This window comes from Salmo salar, chromosome 01 (genome assembly GCF_965601325.2).
Source record: "Salmo salar chromosome 01, fSalSal1, whole genome shotgun sequence".
Classification (NCBI taxonomy): domain Eukaryota; kingdom Metazoa; phylum Chordata; class Actinopteri; order Salmoniformes; family Salmonidae; genus Salmo; species Salmo salar.
Genome location: NC_138291.1, coordinates 19,692,323 through 19,715,000, shown reverse-complemented (window position 1 = coordinate 19,715,000; position 22,678 = coordinate 19,692,323). Strand labels below are relative to the sequence as shown.

At 47.6% G+C, this 22,678-nt stretch overlaps 1 protein-coding gene across 1 annotated transcript in view; it reads right to left on the bottom strand.

Moving 5' to 3' along the window:
* The window catches only part of ush2a (Usher syndrome 2A (autosomal recessive, mild)), a 477,069-nt gene that overhangs the window by 88,681 nt on the left and 365,710 nt on the right, over positions 1 to 22,678 (bottom strand). The window contains 4 exon segments of the mRNA XM_082957499.1: positions 7,336 to 7,490; positions 7,577 to 7,774; positions 11,310 to 11,607; positions 17,092 to 17,315. Coding sequence (XP_082813625.1) covers positions 7,336 to 7,490; positions 7,577 to 7,774; positions 11,310 to 11,607; positions 17,092 to 17,315 — 875 coding nt within the window.

The following is a 22,678-nucleotide window of genomic DNA, read 5'->3' as shown; positions in this document are numbered from 1 at the left end:
TACACTACCGGTCCAAAGTTTTAGAACATCTACTCATTCAAGGGTTTTTCTTATATTTGAGATTCTTCAAATAGCCAACCTTTTCCTTGATGACAGCTTTGCACACTCTTGGCATTCTTTCAACCAGCTTCACCTGGAATGCTTTTCCACCAGTCTTGAAGGAGGTCCCACATATGCTGAGCATTTGTTGGCTATTTTTCCTTCACTTTGCGGTCCGACTCATCCCAAACCATCTCAATTTGGTTGAGGTCGGGGGATTATGGAGGCCAGGTCATCTGATGCAGCACTCCATCACTCTCCTTCTTGGTCAAATAGCCCTTACACAGCCTGGAGGTGTGTTGGGTCATTGTCCTGTTGAAAAACAAATGATCGTCCCACTAAGCCCAAACCAGATGGGATGGTGTATTGCTGCAGAATGCTGTGGTAGCCATGCTGGTTTGGAATATGACATCACCGACAACGATGAGAGAACTGGCAGTGTGGTGCCAGGACAACAACCTCTCCCTCAATGTGAGCAAGACAAAGGAGCTGATAGTGGACTACAGGGAAAGGCGGGCCGAACAGGCCTCCATTAACATCAACGGGGCTGTTGGAGCAGGTCGAGAGTTTCAAGTTCCTTGGTGTCCACATCACCAACGATCTATCATGGTCCAAACACACAAAGACCGTCGTGAAGAGGGCACGACAAAACCTTTTCCCCCTCAGGAGACTGAAAAGATTTGGCATGGTTCCCCAGATGCTCAAAATGTTCTACAGCTGCACCATTGAGAGCAACCTGACCGGTTCCATCATCGCCTGGTATGGCAACTGCTCAGCATCTGACCGTAAGGTGCTACAGAGGGTAGTGCGTACCGCCCAGTACATCACTGGGGCCAAGCTTCCTGCAATCCAGGCCCTTTATAATAGGTGGTGTTAGAAGAAGGCCCATAAAATTGTCAGACTCCAGTCACCCAAGTCCTAGACTGTTTTCTCTGCTACCGCACGGCAAGCGGTACCGGAGCGCCAAGTCTAGGACCAAAAGGCTCCTTAACAGCTTCTACCCCCAGGCCATTAGACTGCTGAACAATTAATCAAACGGCCACCCAGACTATTACTTTGTACACTGCTGCAACTCGCTGTTTATTATCAATGCATAGTCACTTCACCCCCACCTACATGTACAAATGACCTCAACTAACCTGTACCCCCGCACACTGACTCGGTACCGGTACCCCCTGAATATAGCCTCGTTATTGTTATATTATTGTGTAACTTTTTATAATTTTTTTACTTTAGTCTATTTGGTAAATATTTTCTTAACTCTTTTTGAACTGCACTGTTGGTTAAGGGCTTGCAAGTAAGGTCCACACTTGCATGTGACAAATAAAGTTTGATTTGATTTGGTTAAGTGTGCCTTGAATTCTAAATCAATCACAGACAGTGTCACCAGCAAAGCACCCCCACACCATAACACCTCCTCCTCCATGCTTTATGGTGGGAAATACACATGCAGAGATCATCCGTTCACCCACACCACGTCTCACAAAGACACGGCGGTTGGAACCAAAACCTCCAATTTGGACTCCAGACCAAAGAACACATTTCCACCGGTCTAATGTCCATTGCTCGTGTTTCTTGGCCCAAGCAAGTCTCTTCTTCTTATTGGTGTCCTTTAGTAGGTGGTTTCTTTGCAGCAATCCAACCATGAAGGCCTGATTCACATACTCTTCTAACTCTGGGTCTTCCATTCCTGTGGCGTCTTCATGAGAGCCAGTGTCATCATAGTGCTTGATGTTTTTTGCGACTGCACTTGTTCCGTATTTACTGACCTTCATGTCTTAAAGTAATGATGGACTGTCGTTTCTCTTTGCTTATTTGAGCTGTTCTTGCCATAATATGGACTTAGTCTTTTACCAAATAGGGCTATTTTCTGTATACCACCCCTACCTTGTCACAACACAATTGATTGGCTCAAACGCATTAAGGAAAGAAATTCCACAAATGAACTTTAACAAGGCACATCTGTTAATTGAAATGCATTCCATTCCTTATGAAGCTGGTTGAGAGAATGCCAAGAGTGTGCAAAGCTGTCATCAAGGCAAAGGGTGGCGATTTGAAGAATCTCAAATATAAAATATATTTGGATTTGCTTTTTGAATAATAGTTTTGATGTCTTCACTATTATTCTACGATGTAGAAAATAGGAAAAATAAGGAAAAACCCTTGAATGAGTATGTGTTCTAAAACTTTTGACAGGTAGTGTTAATATTATTTAAAAAGGGGAGTAGAATTCCACTCTCCGTGTGTATTTCCCTGGTCTATACAGATATGAATGAACCAGAGGGGAGATAGATAAGAGGGGATACAAGGAAAGAGGAAAGTGATTGACCCAGGGATTGAACCAGCTGCACTACAGCAGCATTTAAAGGTTTTACTATTTGCAAGGCTCATATTATATATGGTTGTATCTGACCAGCCAGTTGCTCTGGATGAGAATAGGTGCTAAATGACTAAATTGAAAGGGGAAACAACAACACCAAACAAAGCGTGTAAACTTTGCACCCGGTGTGAACGTTTAGTGAATGTGGAGCGAGCAAAGAGAATTACCTGGCAATCTGGTCCTCATGGTAGCAGGGATATCCTGGTCTAATAGAATGTCACTACTGTTTCCCTCTGCTGTCCCACACCCTGACACACTATTAGGACAAGACCACAACACCTAGTTACCACGCTGTTCTCCCCCTCCTTCCTCCCATCCCTCCCTTTGTTACATTCAATTCTTCTCTGTTTCTCCCTTTTCCCCATCACCCCCTTTCTCCTTCTCTCTCTGACCCTTTCCATTCTCTTCACTTACCCTCTCCCTGGTCTCTCTTTCTCCCTCTTCTCCCTTTCTATCTCTATCTCTCAACTCCCCCATCTCTGACTCTTTCTCTTCCCTGCACTTTCTCTCTCTCTGACCCTTTTTGTTACCTTCACTTCTTCTATCTCCCCCCTCTCTGGTCTCTCTCTACCCCTGATCTCTCTCTACCCCCCCTCTCTGGTCTCTCTCTACACCTGATCTCTCTCTACCCCCCTCTCTGGTCTCTCTCTACCCCTGATCTCTCTCTACCCCCCTCTCTGGTCTCTCTCTACGCCTGATCTCTCTCTACCCCCCCTCTGGTCTCTCTACCCCTGATCTCTCTCTACCCCCCCTCTCTGGTCTCTCTCTACGCCTGATCTCTCTCTACCCCCCCTCTGGTCTCTCTCTACCCCTGATCTCTCTCTACCCCCCCTCTCTGGTCTCTTTCTACCCCTGATCTCTCTCTACCTCCCCCTCTCTGGTCTCTCTCTACCCCCCATCTCTGGTCTCTCTCTACCCCTCATCTCTCTCTACCTCCCCCTCTCTGGTCTCTTTCTACCCCTGATCTCTCTCTACCTCCCCCTCTCTGGTCTCTCTCTACCTCCCCCTCTCTGGTCTCTCTCTACCCCCCATCTCTGGTCTCTCTCTACCCCTGATCTCTCTCTACCCCCCTCTCTGGTCTCTCTCTACGCCTGATCTCTCTCTACCCCCCCTCTCTGGTCTCTTTCTACCCCTGATCTCTCTCTACCTCCCACTCTCTGGTCTCTCTCTACCCCCCATCTCTGGTCTCTCTCTACCCCTCATCTCTCTCTACCTCCCCCTCTCTGGTCTCTCTACCCCCCCCCTCTGGTCTCTCTCTACCCCTCATCTCTCTCTACCTCCCCCTCTCTGGTCTCTCTCTACCCCCCCTCTCTGGTCTCTCTCTACCCCTCATCTCTCTCTACCTCCCCCTCTCTGGTCTCTCTCTACCCCCTCTCTCTGGTCTCTCTCTACCCCTCATCTCTCTCTACCTCCCCCTCTCTGGTCTCTCTCTACCCCCCCTCTCTGGTCTCTCTCTACCCCCCATCTCTCTCTACCCCCCCTCTCTGGTCTCTCTCTACCCCTCATCTCTCTCTGCCTGCCCCTCTCTGGTCTCTCTCCACCCCCCATCTCTGGTCTCTCTCTACCCCTGATCTCTCTCTACCCCCCCTCTCTGGTCTCTCTCTACCCCCCCTCTGGTCTCTCTCTACCCCCATCTCTGGTCTCTCTCTACCCCTGATCTCTCTCTACCTCCCCCTCTCTGGTCTCTCTCTACCCCCCCCCCTCTGGTCTCTCTCTACCTCCCCCTCTCTGGTCTCTCTCTACCCCCCCTCTCTGGTCTCTCTCTACCCCTCATCTCTCTCTACCCCCCCCTCTCTGGTCTCTCTCTACCCCTCATCTCTCTCTACCTCCCCCTCTCTGGTCTCTCTCTACCCCCCATCTCTCTCTACCTGCCCCTCTCTGGTCTCTCTCTACCCCCCCTCTCTGGTCTCTCTCTACCCCTGATCTCTCTCTACCTCCCCCTCTCTGGTCTCTCTCTACCCCCCCTCTCTGGTCTCTCTCTACCCCTCATCTCTCTCTACCTCCCCCTCTCTGGTCTCTCTCTACCCCCCCTCTCTGGTCTCTCTCTACCCCCCATCTCTCTCTACCCCCCCTCTCTGGTCTCTCTCTACCCCTCATCTCTCTCTGCCTGCCCCTCTCTGGTCTCTCTCTACCCCCCATCTCTGGTCTCTCTCTACCCCTGATCTCTCTCTACCCCCCCTCTCTGGTCTCTCTCTACCCCCCCTCTGGTCTCTCTCTACCCCCATCTCTGGTCTCTCTCTACCCCTGATCTCTCTCTACCTCCCCCTCTCTGGTCTCTCTCTACCCCCCCCCCCTCTGGTCTCTCTCTACCTCCCCCTCTCTGGTCTCTCTCTACCCCCCCTCTCTGGTCTCTCTCTACCCCTCATCTCTCTCTACCCCCCCCCTCTCTGGTCTCTCTCTACCCCTCATCTCTCTCTACCTCCCCCTCTCTGGTCTCTCTCTACACCCGTCTCTCTCTTCCTCCCCCTCTCTGGTCTCTCTCTACCCCCCATCTCTCTCTACCCCCCCTCTCTGGTCTCTCTCTACCCCTCATCTCTCTCTACCTCCCCCTCTCTGGTCTCTCTCTACCCCCCCTCTCTGGTCTCTCTCTACCCCTCATCTCTCTCTACCTCCCCCTCTCTGGTCTCTCTCTACCCCCCCTCTCTGTTCTCTCTCTACCCCTCATCTCTCTCTACCTCCCCCTCTCTGGTCTCTCTCTACCTCCCCCTCTCTGGTCTCGCTCTACCCCCCATCTCTCTCTACCTCCCCCTCTCTGGTCTCTCTCTACCTCCCCCTCTCTGGTCTCTCTCTGGTCTCTGGAGGGAGTGAGGGAGGGATGAAGGACCATCGTTAAGTGAATGACCCCCCCCCCTCTGGTCTCTCTCTACCCCCCATCTCTGGTCTCTCTCTACCCCTGATCTCTCTCTACCTCCCCCCCTCTGGTCTCTCTCTACCTCCCCCTCTCTGGTCTCTCTCTACCCCCCCTCTCTGGTCTCTCTCTACCCCTCATCTCTCTCTATCCCCCCTCTCTGGTCTCTCTCTACCCCCCCTCTCTGGTCTCTCTCTACCCCTCATCTCTCTCTACCTCCCCCTCTCTGGTCTCTCTCTACACCCATCTCTCTCTTCCTCCCCCTCTCTGGTCTCTCTCTAACCCCCATCTCTCTCTACCCCCCCTCTCTGGTCTCTCTCTACCCCTCATCTCTCTCTACCTCCCCCTCTCTGGTCTCTCTCTACCCCCCCTCTCTGTTCTCTCTCTACCCCACATCTCTCTCTACCTCCCCCTCTCTGGTCTCTCTCTACCTCCCCCTCTCTGGTCTCGCTCTACCCCCCATCTCTCTCTACCTCCCCCTCTCTGGTCTCTCTCTACCTCCCCCTCTCTGGTCTCTCTCTGGTCTCTGGAGGGAGTGAGGGAGGGATGAAGGACCATCGTTAAGTGAATGACCAGATTACATCAGTGTATTCCGTTGTCATGGCAGCAAGCTCCGGTGTGTGTGTGTGTAATTGATGTGGTTGTGTATTGGTTTAGGTTGGGTTAGGCCATAATTGGGACTGTTTGGCCAATCCAAACAGGTGTACAAACTAATCCACCTCACTCACTCAGGGCCGCTGTGTGTGTACGTGTGTGCAGGCTTGTTCTGAAGAATAAGTTCTAGACCATTCTCTCTCTCCCTACCTCCCTCCCTCTCTTTCTGTCAGTCCAGGGGTTTGTGTACAGGGCTAGTCTCCAGACAGAAGAGTGTGCTGTTAGGAACATAATTAGATCTAAAATTAGCCAAAAGCCAGAAAGACAGTTTTCATCTGGGCTTTCATCACCTATAAGCCACAGAAATGAATTATTGTGTGATATCAGTGGAGTCCCAGAGAGATAGCTGGGCCTCTGTTCTCTAGCCATTAAGCTGCTATCAGGAATATCATGTCTGCTCAGCACTCCTGAACCCACCAGAGAGAAGAGGAGAGAAGAGAGAGAGAGAGAGAGAGAGAGAGAGAGAGAGAGAGAGAGAGAGAGAGAGAGAGAGAGAGAGAGAGAGAGAGAGAGAGAGAGAGAGAGAGAGAGAGAGAGAGAGAGAGAGAGCCCAACTGGCCAAATAACATGGGTTCAGACATGAATACACCGCACCATGCTTTTCTGTTCGCTTCCTACACTGTAGGTAATGGTCTGTTATCCTTGTCTCCGTCTGTAGGAAATCAACCATAACACATCAACCTAATCTACATAAACACACTTCATAATGAAACATAAGATACACATGTGAATACAACCACAAACAAAAGACATCATAGGAGGGGGACTATGTACTGTGAAATATAGTCACACCCATAATATCAAGTATGAAGTAAAGTAATTATTTTATTTGAAGAAGGATAGATCAGATTTGATTCAGAGAAAGAGTTTGGCTTCTCTCTCTACATTAAGGGTGTACCTTGCCTCCTCTCAAGTGCTTCAGCTGGCTAAATTGGAGAACTACTTGAGAGTAGAGCGAATGGTGCTTAGTTCAATGAAGCCCTGGTGCTCCACTACTGTAAAATAAAACAAGACTTAACGTCACACTCAGGTGCATGAAACCATCAGAGCCTTGAAGATAGAATTAGAAATGTAAGCTACTAGAACAGACACGATTCCCTTATCTTGACGAGGTTAACCAACAGTAGAGTCTTTATGTAATGCAGTTCTGAAAGTTTTCTCTTCCTGAACACATCCCAGGTCAGGGTTAAAGTAGATATGAACTAGAGGGAAGGAATGCAGAACCATGTGACCTCTGAGGTGAAGAATATGGGAATGTGGCTTTGTCTGAAATAGCACTTTGTCCCCTATATAGTGCACTAGTTTGGGCCAGGCCAAAGAGGATGCTATTCAGACACATCCTGCGTCATGCAGCACATTGACAGGTCAGTGTTGAAGGGTCAATAAGTCAGAGTTTAGAGGTGAGGTGGCCCACCTGTGAGCTGTCGGTGCAGCCGGCGCTGTTACAGGCCCGGAGCCAGTACTCGTACTCCTGGAACGGACGGATCCCACCCACATCTGTAAAGCTCATCTCGTCTCCTCGGTAACGCTCCTGTCCGTCACGCAGCACCACGTAGTGGCTGATGTCACCTGGTGGAACGGGAAACAGACCAATGAGAAAGCACAAATGTCTGTGTGTGTGTGTGTGTGTGTGTATATGTATTGTCGAGGCTTACCATTGGGCTTGGCAGGAGCCTGCCAATGTAGTTGTACGACGTCATCACGGTCGCCTAGGCGACTCCAGTGGGGCGGGGCCACTCCCCAGGGCGTGTCTTCATTGGTTGTCACCACAGTGACGTTGCTGTAGCCACGCCCATAACTGTTCCAGGCCGATACTCTGTACTCATAGGTGGTATAAGGCTCCAAGTCTGAGTCTGGGAATATAGTTATAACCAGTTATAAACAGTAATAACCATGTAATAACCAGAATCAGTGGTCAATAATGAAGTAACAAGAGAAGACACATGACACAGAAAGTAGCAGTACAAAAAAGACCATACAAAAGATTCAGCAACATGACCGTAAAAGTCAAGTTATGCTGTTTCATGGGGAGAAAAGCAAGTACACACTCTACCACATAAGCAGTGAATATAGCGAGATAGATCCCTTACCGACCCACAGGAGAGCTTTACGGAAAGCAAACGTTTTCTCTGTTAGCAAGAGCAGTGGCTATAAACAGAGTCCCATGCCAGCATTAATACAAGTCCCAGTTTAGAGCAGTATACCCTGGACACCATTTGCAATGCTGTGTGTGTGTGTTAGAGCTGGGACGATAATCCAAAAATTACAGACACCGACATTGCCTTCCTCTTACCGAAGAATTTTGCTCACGTCAATCATTTTCAGTGATTTTACTACACAACGTTCTTCTAGATTGTTCTAAAACCATTATTTGATCATCAGTAATATTTGTAAAAAAATATTTTCACCTTTGTTTAACTAGGCAAGTCAGTTAAGAACAAATTCTTATTTTCAATGATGGCCTAGGAACAGTGGATTAACTGCCTTGTTCAGGGGCAGAACGACAGACTTGTACCTTGTCAACTAGGGGATTCGATCCTGCAACCTTTTAGGTTACTGGTCCAACGCTCTAACCACTAGGCTACCTGCCCCTCCAATAGCCTATACATTATGTTGATTCCTGCTATGAAAGTATCCGCTTGTCCCTGTTTCGCTGTCGACTGCTGTGTGAACGAGCCACTCACTCCCTCTCCCCACTGTGCACACGGAGGAAGGAGAGATGGATTCTGAGAAGCACAAGCGTGTGACCGTTGCTCAAAATGCAGTTGCGGGAAAAAGACAGTTTTCAAAGCAGCTACTGTTGTTCTCGTTCCAGAGAGGAGAGTCACGGCTTTCTGGGAGTATATCATGTATTTCTCACCTCTTCACATTGATTTCATGAATCCACTTTACAACCGGAGTAGGCTATGTAGTATGGTTTTGATGTAATTTGCGGTCAATATGCTACATCATGTAGCCTAGGTCTAGTGCTGGAAAGTTTTTGCAGGACATTACATTTACTGATAAATTAATCAATTAGCCTACCTGTCTACCAAGCAACAATATATTTAGAGTTAAAAATCTAGCTGTGTTTAAACTTACATTGATTGCAATTTGACTTTTTGTCCATATTGCCCAGCTCTAGTGGCAATGTTGTGTTTGTATTCCTGTGAAACCTTGACATTGCTGATTTTAATCATTTGTTTGCATTGTAGCCAGCGTGGCAAATTTTTGTGTTTCTGTGTGTTTTTTGTGTTGCATGTGTTTCTGTGGTATGAAAGCGTTGCGTGTGTTTGTAGTTTGAGTTGGTGTGTGTGTGTGTGTGGGGGGGGGGGAGAAACATCTGGTGGATGGCGGGGCAGCGACAGCTTTATGTTCCTCTGCCCAGATGGTGTCACAGCGTCGACTAGAATCACTCTCTTCTCCTTTCCTCCACACAATGCCAACACACACCCTCCACCACGCATACTGCCATTAGTCTTGATTAAACAGACGTAACTAACCAAATAAATAATCTGCAGAAAGAGTACACATGCAGACAGACAGGCGCACACACACACACACACACACACACACACACACACACACACACACACACACACACACACACACACACACACACACACACACCAAGGAATCCTTCACACACATCTAGTGTACGACAGCTCCGGTCATTTTCATAATTACACACAGGAATGCAGGCAAGTGGTGTTTAAATGGCCATCTTAAAGTTGTAATGATACAGAGGTGTTCGCAGGCCCACAACACCACCCACCGGAGACTTACAGCCATGAGCAAACAAGCAGCTGTTTCAGCACATGTGAGTGTGGAATGTCATGGAAAATGCATTGGTCTCCAATGTCACATGAATTTACACAATAATGTATTTTTTTGCCACAGCTACAACTTGCTCAGTAAGGTTGTTTCTGATTGGTCAAGACTTGAAGCTATTCTAAATCACTGCTGAGGGTGCTAATAAAGTTGTAGTGTTGAATGTAATGTACAGTAGTCATACCTGTGTACCTGTATCTATTGGCCAGTAGTCATACCTGTGTAGCTGTATCTATTGGCCAGTAGTCATACCTGTGTAGCTGTATCTATTGGTCAGTAGTCATACCTGTGTAGCTGTATCTATTGGCTAGTAGTCATACCTGTGTAGCTGTATCTATTAGTCAGTAGTCATACCTGTGTAGCTGTATCTATTGGTCAGTAGTCATACCTGTGTAGCTGTATCTATTGGTCAGTAGTCATACCTGTGTAGCTGTATCTATTGGCTAGTAGTCATACCTGTGTAGCTGTATCTATTAGTCAGTAGTCATACCTGTGTAGCTGTATCTATTGGCCAGTAGTCATACCTGTGTAGCTGTATCTATTGGCCAGTAGACATACCTGTATAGCTGTATCTATTGGTCAGTAGTCATACCTGTGTAGCTGTATCTATTGGCCAGTAGTCATACCTGTGTAGCTGTATCTATTGGCCAGTAGACATACCTGTATAGCTGTATCTATTGGTCAGTAGTCATACCTGTGTAGCTGTATCTATTGGTCAGTAGACATACCTGTGTAGCTGTATCTATTGGTCAGTAGTCATACCTGTGTAGCTGTATCTATTGGTCAGTAGTCATACCTGTGTAGCTGTATCTATTGGTCAGTAGTCATACCTGTGTAGCTGTATCTATTGGTCAGTAGTCATACCTGTGTAGCTGTATCTATTGGTCAGTAGTCATACCTGTGTAGCTGTATCTATTGGCCAGTAGTCATACCTGTGTAGCTGTATCTATTGGTCAGTAGTCATACCAGTGTAGCTGTATCTATTGGTCAGTAGTCATACCTGTGTAGCTGTATCTATTGGTCAGTAGTCATACCTGTGTAGCTGTATCTATTGGTCAGTAGTCATACCTGTGTAGCTGTATCTATTGGTCAGTAGTCATACCTGTGTAGCTGTATCTATTGGCCAGTAGTCATACCTGTGTAGCTGTATCTATTGGTCAGTAGTCATACCAGTGTAGCTGTATCTATTGGTCAGTAGTCATACCTGTGTAGCTGTATCTATTGGCCAGTAGTCATACCTGTGTAGCTGTATCTATTGGTCAGTAGTCATACCTGTGTAGCTGTATCTATTGGCCAGTAGTCATACCAGTGTAGCTGTATCTATTGGTCAGTAGTCATACCTGTGTAGCTGTATCTATTGGCCAGTAGTCATACCTGTGTAGCTGTATCTATTGGTCAGTAGTCATACCTGTGTAGCTGTATCTATTGGTCAGTAGTCATACCTGTGTAGCTGTATCTATTGGCCAGTAGTCATACCAGTGTAGCTGTATCTATTGGTCAGTAGTCATACCTGTGTAGCTGTATCTATTGGTCAGTAGTCATACCAGTGTAGCTGTATCTATTGGCCAGTAGTCATACCTGTGTAGCTGTATCTATTGGCCACTCCACTGTAGATCAAATCTTCTTGGGAGGAGCAGAGGCCTGGATCAGACTGTTCCAAAGGAGTGTGTGTGGTCAGGGGGGTGTGTGAGGTCATGAGTGTGTGTGTAGTTCGCGGAGAGTTTAGCGTTGTGGTTTCAGGTGTGTGTGTGGTGTGGAGTGTGTGTGTAGCGAGGACCCAGGTACAGATGTAGAGAGACGGGTTGAAGGAACAGGACCCACAGTAGGCTGTGGAGGCAGCAGACACTGAACACAGAGTACTGGGAGAACACTGGGCCTGGAAAGGAGACAACACACTGCAGTTAGACATACACACACACACACACACACACACACACACTCACACTCACACACACACACACACACACACACACACACACACACACACACACACACACACACACACACACACACACACACACACACACACACACACACACACACAGAGTACTGGGAGAACACTGGGCCTGGAAAGGAGACAACACACTGCAGTTAGACATACACACACACACACACACACACACACACACACACACACACACACACACACCACACACACAGAGACACGCACGCACGCACGCACACACACACACACACACACACACACACACACACACACACACACACACACACACACACACACACACACACACACACACACACACACACACACACACACACACACACACACACACACACACACACACACGTTTGTTTTAATATCCTTGTGGGGACCTAACAATTTATTCCCATTCAAAATCCTATTTTCCCTAACCCCTAACCCTAACCCTTAACCTAACTTTAACCCTAACCCCAAACACTAACCCTAAACCTAAGTCTAACTCCTAACCCTAAATTGTAACACTAACCCTAACCTCTAAGCCTAAAATATCCTTCTCCTATCCATGTGGGGACTTCTGATCCATATTTGTATTTCACTGTGTCTAGTATTCATATGACTGTATATACAGTATGTATGTTTATGTATGTTACCATTAACTGTAACTAAGCCATGGTATGGTATGTATATACCGGGTGGTTTCTTCAGGAAGCCATGTGTGTGAACATGTGTGTGTGTGTAGCGTGGCTGCTGCCTTAATGACATCATTAGGATAATGACAGTTCCTCCCCAGTCCTCTCCTCTCTCTCTCTTCTCCTCCTCTTACCTTTCTTGCTCTCATGCTGGGATAGGAACACACTATCACAGCCTGGGAGCAACTGATAAATGTGCTATGGCTCAGGTCCCCGACTCCTGACGAGTGTGTGTGTGCGCATGTGTGTGTGTTCAGATATATAGATATAGATATACATTCAGACCTGCTGTCATCCCACATGGCTACGACAAAGTCCAATATACACTGCATGACCAAAAGTATGTGGACACCTGCTCATCGAACATCTCATTCCAAAATCATGGGCATTAATATGGAGTTGGTCCCCCCTTATCTGCTATAAGAGGCTTTCCACTAGATGTTGGAACATTGCTGCCTGGACTGGCTTCCATTCAGCCACAAGAGCATTAGTGAGGTCGGGCACTGTTGTTGGGCGATTAGGCCTGGCTCGCAGTCGGCGTTCCAATTCATCCCAAAGGTGATAGATGGGGTTGAGGTCAGGGCTCTGTGCAGGCCAGTCAAGTTCTTCCACACCAATCTTGACAAACCATTTCTGTATGGGCCTCGCTTTGTGCAGGGAGGCGTTCTCATGCTGAAACAGGAACGGGCCTTTCCCAAACTGTTGCCACAAAGTTGGAAGTGCAGAATCGTCTATAATGTCATTATAAACTGTAGCGTTAAGATTTATTATTCTTCCTCCACCAAACTTTACAGTTGTCACTATGCAGTTGGGCAGGTAGCGTTCTCCTGCATCCGCCAAACCCAGATTCATCCGTAAGACTGCCAGATGGTGAAGCGTGATTCATCACTCCAGAGAATGTGTTTCCACTGCTCCAGAGTCCAATAGCGGCGAGCTTCACACCACTCACACCAGCCGACGCTTGGCATTGCGCATGGTGATCTTAGGCTTGTGTGAGGCTGCTCAGCCATGGAAACCCATTTCATGAAACTCCCGACGAACAGTTCTTATGCTAACGTTGCTTCCAGAGGCAGTTTGGAACTCAGTAGTGAGTGTTACAACCATGGACAGACAATTTTTGTATGGCGAACCACTTCGTGGCTGGGCTCCTAGACGTTTCCACTTCACAATAACAGCCCTTCCAGTTGACCGGGGCAGCTCTAGCAGGGCTTGTTAGACTTGTTGACTTGTTGGAAAGGTGGCATCCTATGACGGTGCTACGTTGAAAGTCACTGAGCTCTTCAGTAAGGCCATTCGACTGCCAGTGTTTGTCTATGGAGATTGCATGGCTGTGTGCTCGATTTCATACATCTGTCGCTGAAATAGCCAAATCCCCTAATTTGAAGGGGTGTTCACATACTTTTGTATTTATAATGTATCTACTTTAATCCATGATTACATGAATAATGATTGATAATACACTAAATGCTAAGCAATTTCTAGAAGTCAGGTAGAGACACATACAGTATAGTATGTACACTACTACAGATACAACCTCCCCACCCCCTACACAGAGTCATAGACAGATGACTCTGCCTCTTTACCTCCGTCACTAGTCCAGATGACACTCTGTCATAGACAGATGACTCTGCCTCCTTACCTCCTTACCTCCGTCACTAGTCCAGATGACACTCTGTCAAAGACAGATGACTCTGCCTCCTTACCTCCGTCACTAGTCCAGATGACACTCTGTCATAGACAGATGACTCTGCCTCCTTACCTCCTTACCTCCGTCACTAGTCCAGATGACACTGTCATAGACAGATGACTCTGCCTCCTTACCTCAGTCACTAGTCCAGATGACACTCTGTCATAGACAGATGACTCTGCCTCCTTACCTCCTTACCTCCGTCACTAGTCCAGATGACACTGTCATAGACAGATGACTCTGCCTCCTTACCTCCTTCACTAGTCCAGATGACACTGTCATAGACAGATGACTCTGCCTCCTTACCTCCTTACCTCCGTCACTAGTCCAGATGACACTCTGTCATAGACAGATGACTCTGCCTCCTTACCTCCTTACCTCCGTCACTAGTCCAGTAGACACTGTCATAGACAGATGACTCTGCCTCCTTACCTCCTTACCTCCGTCACTAGTCCAGATGACACTCTGTCATAGACAGATGACTCTGCCTCCTTACCTCCGTCACTAGTCCAGATGACACTCTGTCATAGACAGATGACTCTGCCTCCTTACCTCCTTACCTCCGTCACTAGTCCAGATGACACTATCATAGACAGATGACTCTGCCTCCTTACCTCCTTACCTCCGTCACTAGTCCAGATGACACTGTCATAGACAGATGACTCTGCCTCCTTACCTCCTTCACTAGTCCAGATGACACTGTCATAGACAGATGACTCTGCCTCCTTACCTCCTTACCTCCGTCACTAGTCCAGATGACACTCTGTCATAGACAGATGACTCTGCCTCCTTACCTCCTTACCTCCGTCACTAGTCCAGATGACACTGTCATAGACAGATGACTCTGCCTCCTTACCTCCTTCACTAGTCCAGATGACACTCTGTCATAGACAGATGACTCTGCCTCCTTACCTCCGTCACTAGTCCAGATGACACTCTGTCATAGACAGATGACTCTGCCTCCTTACCTCCTTACCTCCGTCACTAGTCCAGATGACACTGTCATAGACAGATGACTCTGGCTCCTTACCTCCGTCACTAGTCCAGATGACACTGTCATAGACAGATGACTCTGCCTCCTTACCTCCTTACCTCCGTCACTAGTCCAGATGACACTGTCATAGACAGATGACTCTGCCTCCTTACCTCCTTCACTAGTCCAGATGACACTGTCATAGACAGATGACTCTGCCTCCTTACCTCCTTACCTCCTTCACTAGTCCAGATGACACTGTCATAGACAGATGACTCTGCCTCCTTACCTCCTTACCTCCGTCACTAGTCCAGATGACACTCTGTCATAGACAGATGACTCTGCCTCCTTACCTCCGTCACTAGTCCAGATGGCACTCTGTCATAGACAGATGACTCTGCCTCCTTACCTCCGTCACTAGTCCAGATGACACTCTGTCATAGACAGATGACTCTGCCTCCTTACCTCCGTCACTAGTCCAGATGACACTCTGTCATAGACAGATGACTCTGCCTCCTTACCTCCTTACCTCCGTCACTAGTCCAGATGACACTGTCATAGACAGATGACTCTGCCTCCTTACCTCCTTCACTAGTCCAGATGACACTGTCATAGACAGATGACTCTGCCTCCTTACCTCCGTCACTAGTCCAGATGACACTCTGTCATAGACAGATGACTCTGCCTCCTTACCTCCTTACCTCCGTCACTAGTCCAGATGACACTCTGTCATAGACAGATGACTCTGCCTCCTTACCTCCGTCACTAGTCCAGATGACACTGTCATAGACAGATGACTCTGCCTCCTTACCTCCTTACCTCCGTCACTAGTCCAGATGACACTCTGTCATAGACAGATGACTCTGCCTCCTTACCTCCGTCACTAGTCCAGATGACACTCTGTCATAGACAGATGACTCTGCCTCCTTACCTCCTTACCTCCGTCACTAGTCCAGATGACACTCTGTCATAGACAGATGACTCTGCCTCCTTACCTCCGTCACTAGTCCAGATGACACTCTGTCATCGACAGATGACTCTGCCTCCTTACCTCCGTCACTAGTCCAGATGACACTGTCATAGACAGATGACTCTGCCTCCTTACCTCCTTACCTCCGTCACTAGTCCAGATGACACTCTGTCATAGACAGATGACTCTGCCTCCTTACCTCCGTCACTAGTCCAGATGACACTCTGTCATAGACAGATGACTCTGCCTCCTTACCTCCTTACCTCCGTCACTAGTCCAGATGACACTGTCATAGACAGATGACTCTGCCTCCTTACCTCCGTCACTAGTCCAGATGACACTCTGTCATAGACAGATGACTCTGCCTCCTTACCTCCTTACCTCCGTCACTAGTCCAGATGACACTCTGTCATAGACAGATGACTCTGCCTCCTTACCTCCTTACCTCCGTCACTAGTCCAGATGACACTCTGTCATAGACAGATGACTCTGCCTCCTTACCTCCGTCACTAGTCCAGATGACACTGTCATAGACAGATGACTCTGCCTCCTTACCTCCTTACCTCCGTCACTAGTCCAGATGACACTGTCATAGACAGATGACTCTGCCTCCTTACCTCCTTACCTCCGTCACTAGTCCAGATGACACTCTGTCATAGACAGATGACTCTGCCTCCTTACCTCCTTACCTCCGTCACTAGTCCAGATGACACTGTCATAGACAGATGACTCTGCCTCCTTACCTCCGTCACTAGTCCAGATGACACTCTGTCATAGACAGATGACTCTGCCTCCTTACCTCCTTACCTCCGTCACTAGTCCAGATGACACTCTGTCATAGACAGATGACTCTGCCTCCTTACCTCCGTCACTAGTCCAGATGACACTCTGTCATAGACAGATGACTCTGCCTCCTTACCTCCGTCACTAGTCCAGATGACACTGTCATAGACAGATGACTCTGCCTCCTTACCTCCTTACCTCCGTCACTAGTCCAGATGACACTCTGTCATAGACAGATGACTCTGCCTCCTTACCTCCTTACCTCCGTCACTAGTCCAGATGACACTGTCATAGACAGATGACTCTGCCTCCTTACCTCCTTCACTAGTCCAGATGACACTCTGTCAGCACACACATGTCTGTGGGGGTTGTAGCCCACTCCGTTACAGCACTCCTCTTCCTGGTTGATGACCTCTGACCCGCAGCACTGCAAATGAACCGTTCCGTTACCAGCAGGATGCATTCTAGGAAAACCATCATGGCCAACACAGCAGAGCGATGTGGAGGAGTTCAAATAGTCCTCCCCACAGCAGGACAGACCTGGGGGTACACACACACACACACACACACACACACACACACACACACACACACACACACACACACACACACACACACACACACACACACACACACACACACACACACACACCACACACACACACACACACACACACACACACCATCAGTGAAGAGGACTCAGTTTCAGACTGAACTGAAACGAACCATCTTAACTAAATCACCAAAATAAAGTGTCTTCTTCTGTGTGTCTGTCTGTGTGTCTGTCTGTTTGTCTGTTTGTCTGTCTGTCTGTGTGTGTGTGTGTGTCTGTCTGTGTGTGTGTGTCTGTCTGTGTGTCTGTCTGTTTGTCTGTCTGTGTCTGTGTGTGTGTGTGTGTCTGTCTGTCTGTGTGTGTGTGTGTGTGTCTGTCTGTGTGTGTGTGTGTCTGTGTGTCTGTGTGTGTGTCTGTGCATGTGTGTGTGTGTGTGTGTGTATCCCAGTGTATCTAACCACCCTGTGACAGTAGACATCCTCCCTGGGACTCCCTGAAATGTGTTGTCAAAACTGTGACACATGCGCTGTGTACGTGGTCCTGTGTGGCTCAGTTGGTAGAGCATGGTGTTTGCAACGCCAGGGTTGTGGGTTTGATTCCCACGGGGGACCAGTACGGAGAAAAAATTTATGAAATGTATGCATTCACTACTGTAAGTCGCTCTGGATAAGAGCTTCTGCTAAATGACTAAAATGTAAAACATGTACGTCATTTGTGTAGTTTGCGTGTTGCTGAGCCTGCCTGCTGCCACACGTCCACCGCCATTACCCATCAACCCTCTCTCCTGCTCATTGTCAGCCACTTTTCATCCCTCTATTCTTCTTCCTATGTCTCCCTAGCGTTCTCTCCTTTTCTATTTCTCCCTCCCTCCCTCCCTCCCTCCCTCCCCCCTCCCTCCCTCCCTCCCTCTCTCTCTTTCTTCTATCTTTCATTCATTCGTTCATTCGTTCATTCTCCCTCCCTCCCTCCCTCCCTCCCTCCCTCCCTCCCTCCCTCCCTCCCTCCCTCCCTCCCTCCCTCCCTCCCTCCCTCTTCTATCTTTCGTTCGCTCTTCTCTCTCTCTCCCTCCTCCCTCCCTCTCTCCCTCTTCTATCTTTCGTTCGTTCGTTCGTTCGCTCCCTCCCTCCCTCCCTCCCTCCCTCCCTCCCTCCCTCCCTCCCTCCCTCCCTCCCTCCCTCCCTCCCTCCCTCCCTCCCTCCCCCCTCTAATGGCAGTGCTTCTAATGCAGTTTGACTGGACCAGCATGAACCCACCACCTGACATGATTCCACCGCAGCGAGCAGAGACACACACCTCCACACAAAGAAAGGTTAAATAAACAGATATGGATCTCCACCACCTAAGGATGGGTGACGACATACACTGAGAATTCAACGGATATGGTGAATGTGAACGACGTAGGACATTAAAGATGTTTTCCTCTATAATATTATTCCCCACTGCTGCTGCATGTAGAATGTTAAAGTGTGGGGGAGGGACACGCGTGGATCCTGAGCTGGTATCTGTGACAGAGACGTGTGATGTCTCTCTGCCATGACACCCTAACCTTGACTATCATGGTTAAAATGGAAAAATGGCTTCTGTTCATCTCAAGATGTTCTAAAGGAGGGAAGAACAAAGCCTTTCTCTGCTTGCTGCTCGTCTTCATCTGTCACTCTCAAGCATGACTAGCTAATGTCCTCTAGTCATATAGCCATATCTACTACTGTACTGAGCTAATGTCCTCTAGTCATACAGCCATATCTACTACTGTACTAGTCATAAAGCCTGTAGTGGTTCTAACAGAACACAGAACCCTCTCTATATTAGTTCCATACCTCTGTAGCAACTGACAGAGCACAGCACCTCTGTCTATTGCAGTTCGAGATCTCTGTGGTAGTGACTGTAACAGTGTGTGAGTCCTGTGTTCTTCCTATAGTTCTAGATCTCTGTGGTAGTGACTGTAACAGTGTGTGAGTCCTGTGTTCTTCCTATAGTTCTAGATCTCTGTGGTAGTGACTGTAACAGTGTGTGAGTCCTGTGTTCTTCCTATAGTTCTAGATCTCTGTGGTAGTGACTGTAACAGTGTGTGAGTCCTGTGTTCTTCCTATAGTTCTAGATCTCTGTGGTAGTGACTGTAACAGTGTGTGAGTCCTGTGTTCTTCCTATAGTTCTAGATCTCTGTGGTAGTGACTGTAACAGTGTGTGAGTCCTGTGTTCTTCCTATAGTTCTAGATCTCTGTGGTAGTGACTGTAACAGTGTGTGAGTCCTGTGTTATTCCTATAGTTCTAGATCTCTGTGGTACTGACTTTAACAGTGTGTGAGTCCTGTTTATTTATTTTTATATTTCACCTTTATTTAACCAGGTAGGCTAGTTGAGACCAAGTTGTCATTTGCAACTGCGACCTGGCCAAGATAAAACATAGCAATTCGACACATACAACAACACAGAGTTACACATGGAATAAACAAAACATACAGTCAATAATACAGTAGAACAAAAGAAAACAAAAAGTCTATATACAGTGAGTGCAAATGAGGTAAGATAAGGGAGTTAAGGCAATAAATAGGCCATGGTGGCGAAGTAATTACAATATAGCAATTAAACACTGGAATGGTAGATGTACAGAAGATGAATGTGCAAGTAGAGATACTGGGGTGCAAACGAGCAAGATAAATAAATAAATACAGTATGGGGATGAGGTAGGTAGATAGATGGGCTGTTTACAGATGGGTTATGTACAGGTGCAGTGATCTGTGAGCTGCTCTGACAGCTGGTGCTTAAAGCTAGTGAGGGAGATATGAGTCTCCAGCTTCAGAGATTTTTGCAGTTCGTTCCAGTCATTGGCAGCAGAGAACTGGAAGGAAAGACGACCAAAGGAGGAATTGGCTTTGGGGGTGACCAGTGAGATATACCTGCTGGAGTGCGTGCTACGAGTGGGTGCTGCTATGGTGACCAGTGAGCTGAGATAAGGCGGGGCTTTACCTAGCAGAGACTTGTAGATAACCTGTAGCCAGTGGGTTTGGCGACGAGTATGAAGCGAGGGCCAACCAACGAGAGCGTACAGGTCGCAATGGTGGGTAGTATATGGGGCTTTGGTGACAAAACAGATGGCACTGTGATAGACTGCATTCAGTTTGTTGAGTAGAGTATTGGAGGCTATTTTATAGATGACATCACCGAAGTTGAGGATCGGTAGGATGGTCAGTTTTACGAGGGTATGTTTGGCAGCATGAGTGAAGGATGCTTTGTATAGGAAGCCAATTCTAGATTTAATTTTGGATTGGAGATGCTTAATGTGAGTCTGGAAGGAGAGTTTACAGTCTAACCAGACACCCAGGTATTTGTAGTTGTCCACGTATTCTAAGTCAGAGCCATTCAGAGTAGTGATGCTGGACGGGCGAGCAGGTGCGGGCAGTGATCGATTGAAGAGCATGCATTTAGTTTTACTTGCGTTTAAGAGCAGTTGGAGGCCACGGAAGGAGAGTTGAATGGCATCGAAGCTCGTCTGGAGGTTAGTTAACACAGTGTCCAAAGAGGGGCCAGAAGTATACAGAATGGTGTCGTTTGCGTAGAGGTGGATCAGAGAATCACCAGCAGCAAGAGCAACATCATTGATGTATACAGAGAAAAGAGTCGGCCCGAGAATTGAACCCTGTGGCACCCCCATAGAGACTGCCAGAGGTCCGGACAACAGGCCCTCCGATTTGACACATTGAACTCTATCAGAGAAGTAGTTGGTAAATCAGACGAGGCAATCATTTGAGAAACCAAGGCTGTCGAGTCTGCCAATAAGAATGTGGTGATTGACAGAGTCGAAAGCCTTGGCCAGGTCGATGAATACGGCTGCACAGTAATATCTCTTATCGATGGTGGTTATGATGTTGTTTAGGACCTTGAGCGTGGCTGAGGTGCACCCATGACTAGCTCTGAAACCAGATTGCATAGCGGAGAAGGTACGGTGGGATTCGAAATGGTCGGTAATCTGTTTGTTAACTTGGCTTTCGAAGACCTTAGAAAGACAGGGTAGGATAGATATAGGTCTGTAGCAATTTGGGTCTAGAGTGTCACCCCCTTTGAAGAGGGGGATGACCGCGGCAGCTTTCCAATCTTTGGGAATCTCAGACGTTACGAAAGAGAGGTTGAACAGGCTAGTAATAGGGGTTGCAACAATTTCGGCAGATAATTTTAGAAAGAGAGGGTCCAGATTGTCTATCCCGGCTGATTTGTATGGGTCCAGATTTTGCAGCTCTTTCAGAACATCAGCTATCTGGATTTGGGTGAAGGAGAAATGGTGGGGGCTTTGGCGGGTTGCTGTGGAGGGTGCCGGGCATTTGACCGGGGTAGGGGTAGCCAGGTGGAAAGCATGGCCAGCCGTAGAGAAATGCTTATTGAAATTCTCAATTATAGTGGATTTATCGGTGGTAACAGTGTTTCCTAGCCTCAGAGCAGTGGGCAGCTGGGAGGAGGTGCTCTTATTCTCCATGGACTTTACAGTGTCCCAGAACCTTTTTGAGTACTACAGGATGCAAATTTCTGTTTGAAAAAGCTAGCCTTGGCTTTTCTAACTGCCTGTGTATATTTGTTCCTAACTTCCCTGAAAAGTTGCATATCATGGGGACTATTCGATGCTAATGCAGAACGCCACAGGATGTTTTTGTGCTGGTCAAGGGCAGACAGGTCTGGAGTGAACCAAGGACTATATCTATTCCTAGTTCTACATTTTTTGAGTGGGGCATGCTTATTTAAGATGGTGAGGAAGGCACTTTTAAAGAATAGCCGGGCATCATGTACTGACGGGATGAGTGTTCTTCTGTGTTCTTCCTATAGTTCTAGATCTCTGTGGTAGTGACTGTAACAGTGTGTGAGTCCTGTGTTCTTCCTATAGTTCTAGATCTCTGTGGTAGTGACTGTAACAGTGTGTGAGTCCTGTGTTCTTCCTATAGTTCTAGATCTCTGTGGTAGTGACTGTAACAGTGTGTGAGTCCTGTGTTCTTCCTATAGTTCTAGATCTCTGTGGTAGTGACTGTAACAGTGTGTGAGTCCTGTGTTCTTCCTATAGTTCTAGATCTCTGTGGTAGTGACTGTAACAGTGTGTGAGTCCTGTGTTCTTCCTATAGTTCTAGATCTCTGTGGTAGTGACTGTAACAGTGTGTGAGTCCTGTGTTCTTCCTATAGTTCTAGACCTCTGTGGTAGTGACTGTAACAGTGTGTGAGTCCTGTGTTCTTCCTATAGTTCTAGATCTCTGTGGTAGTGACTGTAACAGTGTGTGAGTCCTGTGTTCTTCCTATAGTTCTAGACCTCTGTGGTAGTGACTGTAATATTGTGTGAGTGGTACGTTCTTTCCGTGGGTAAACCACCACAACTT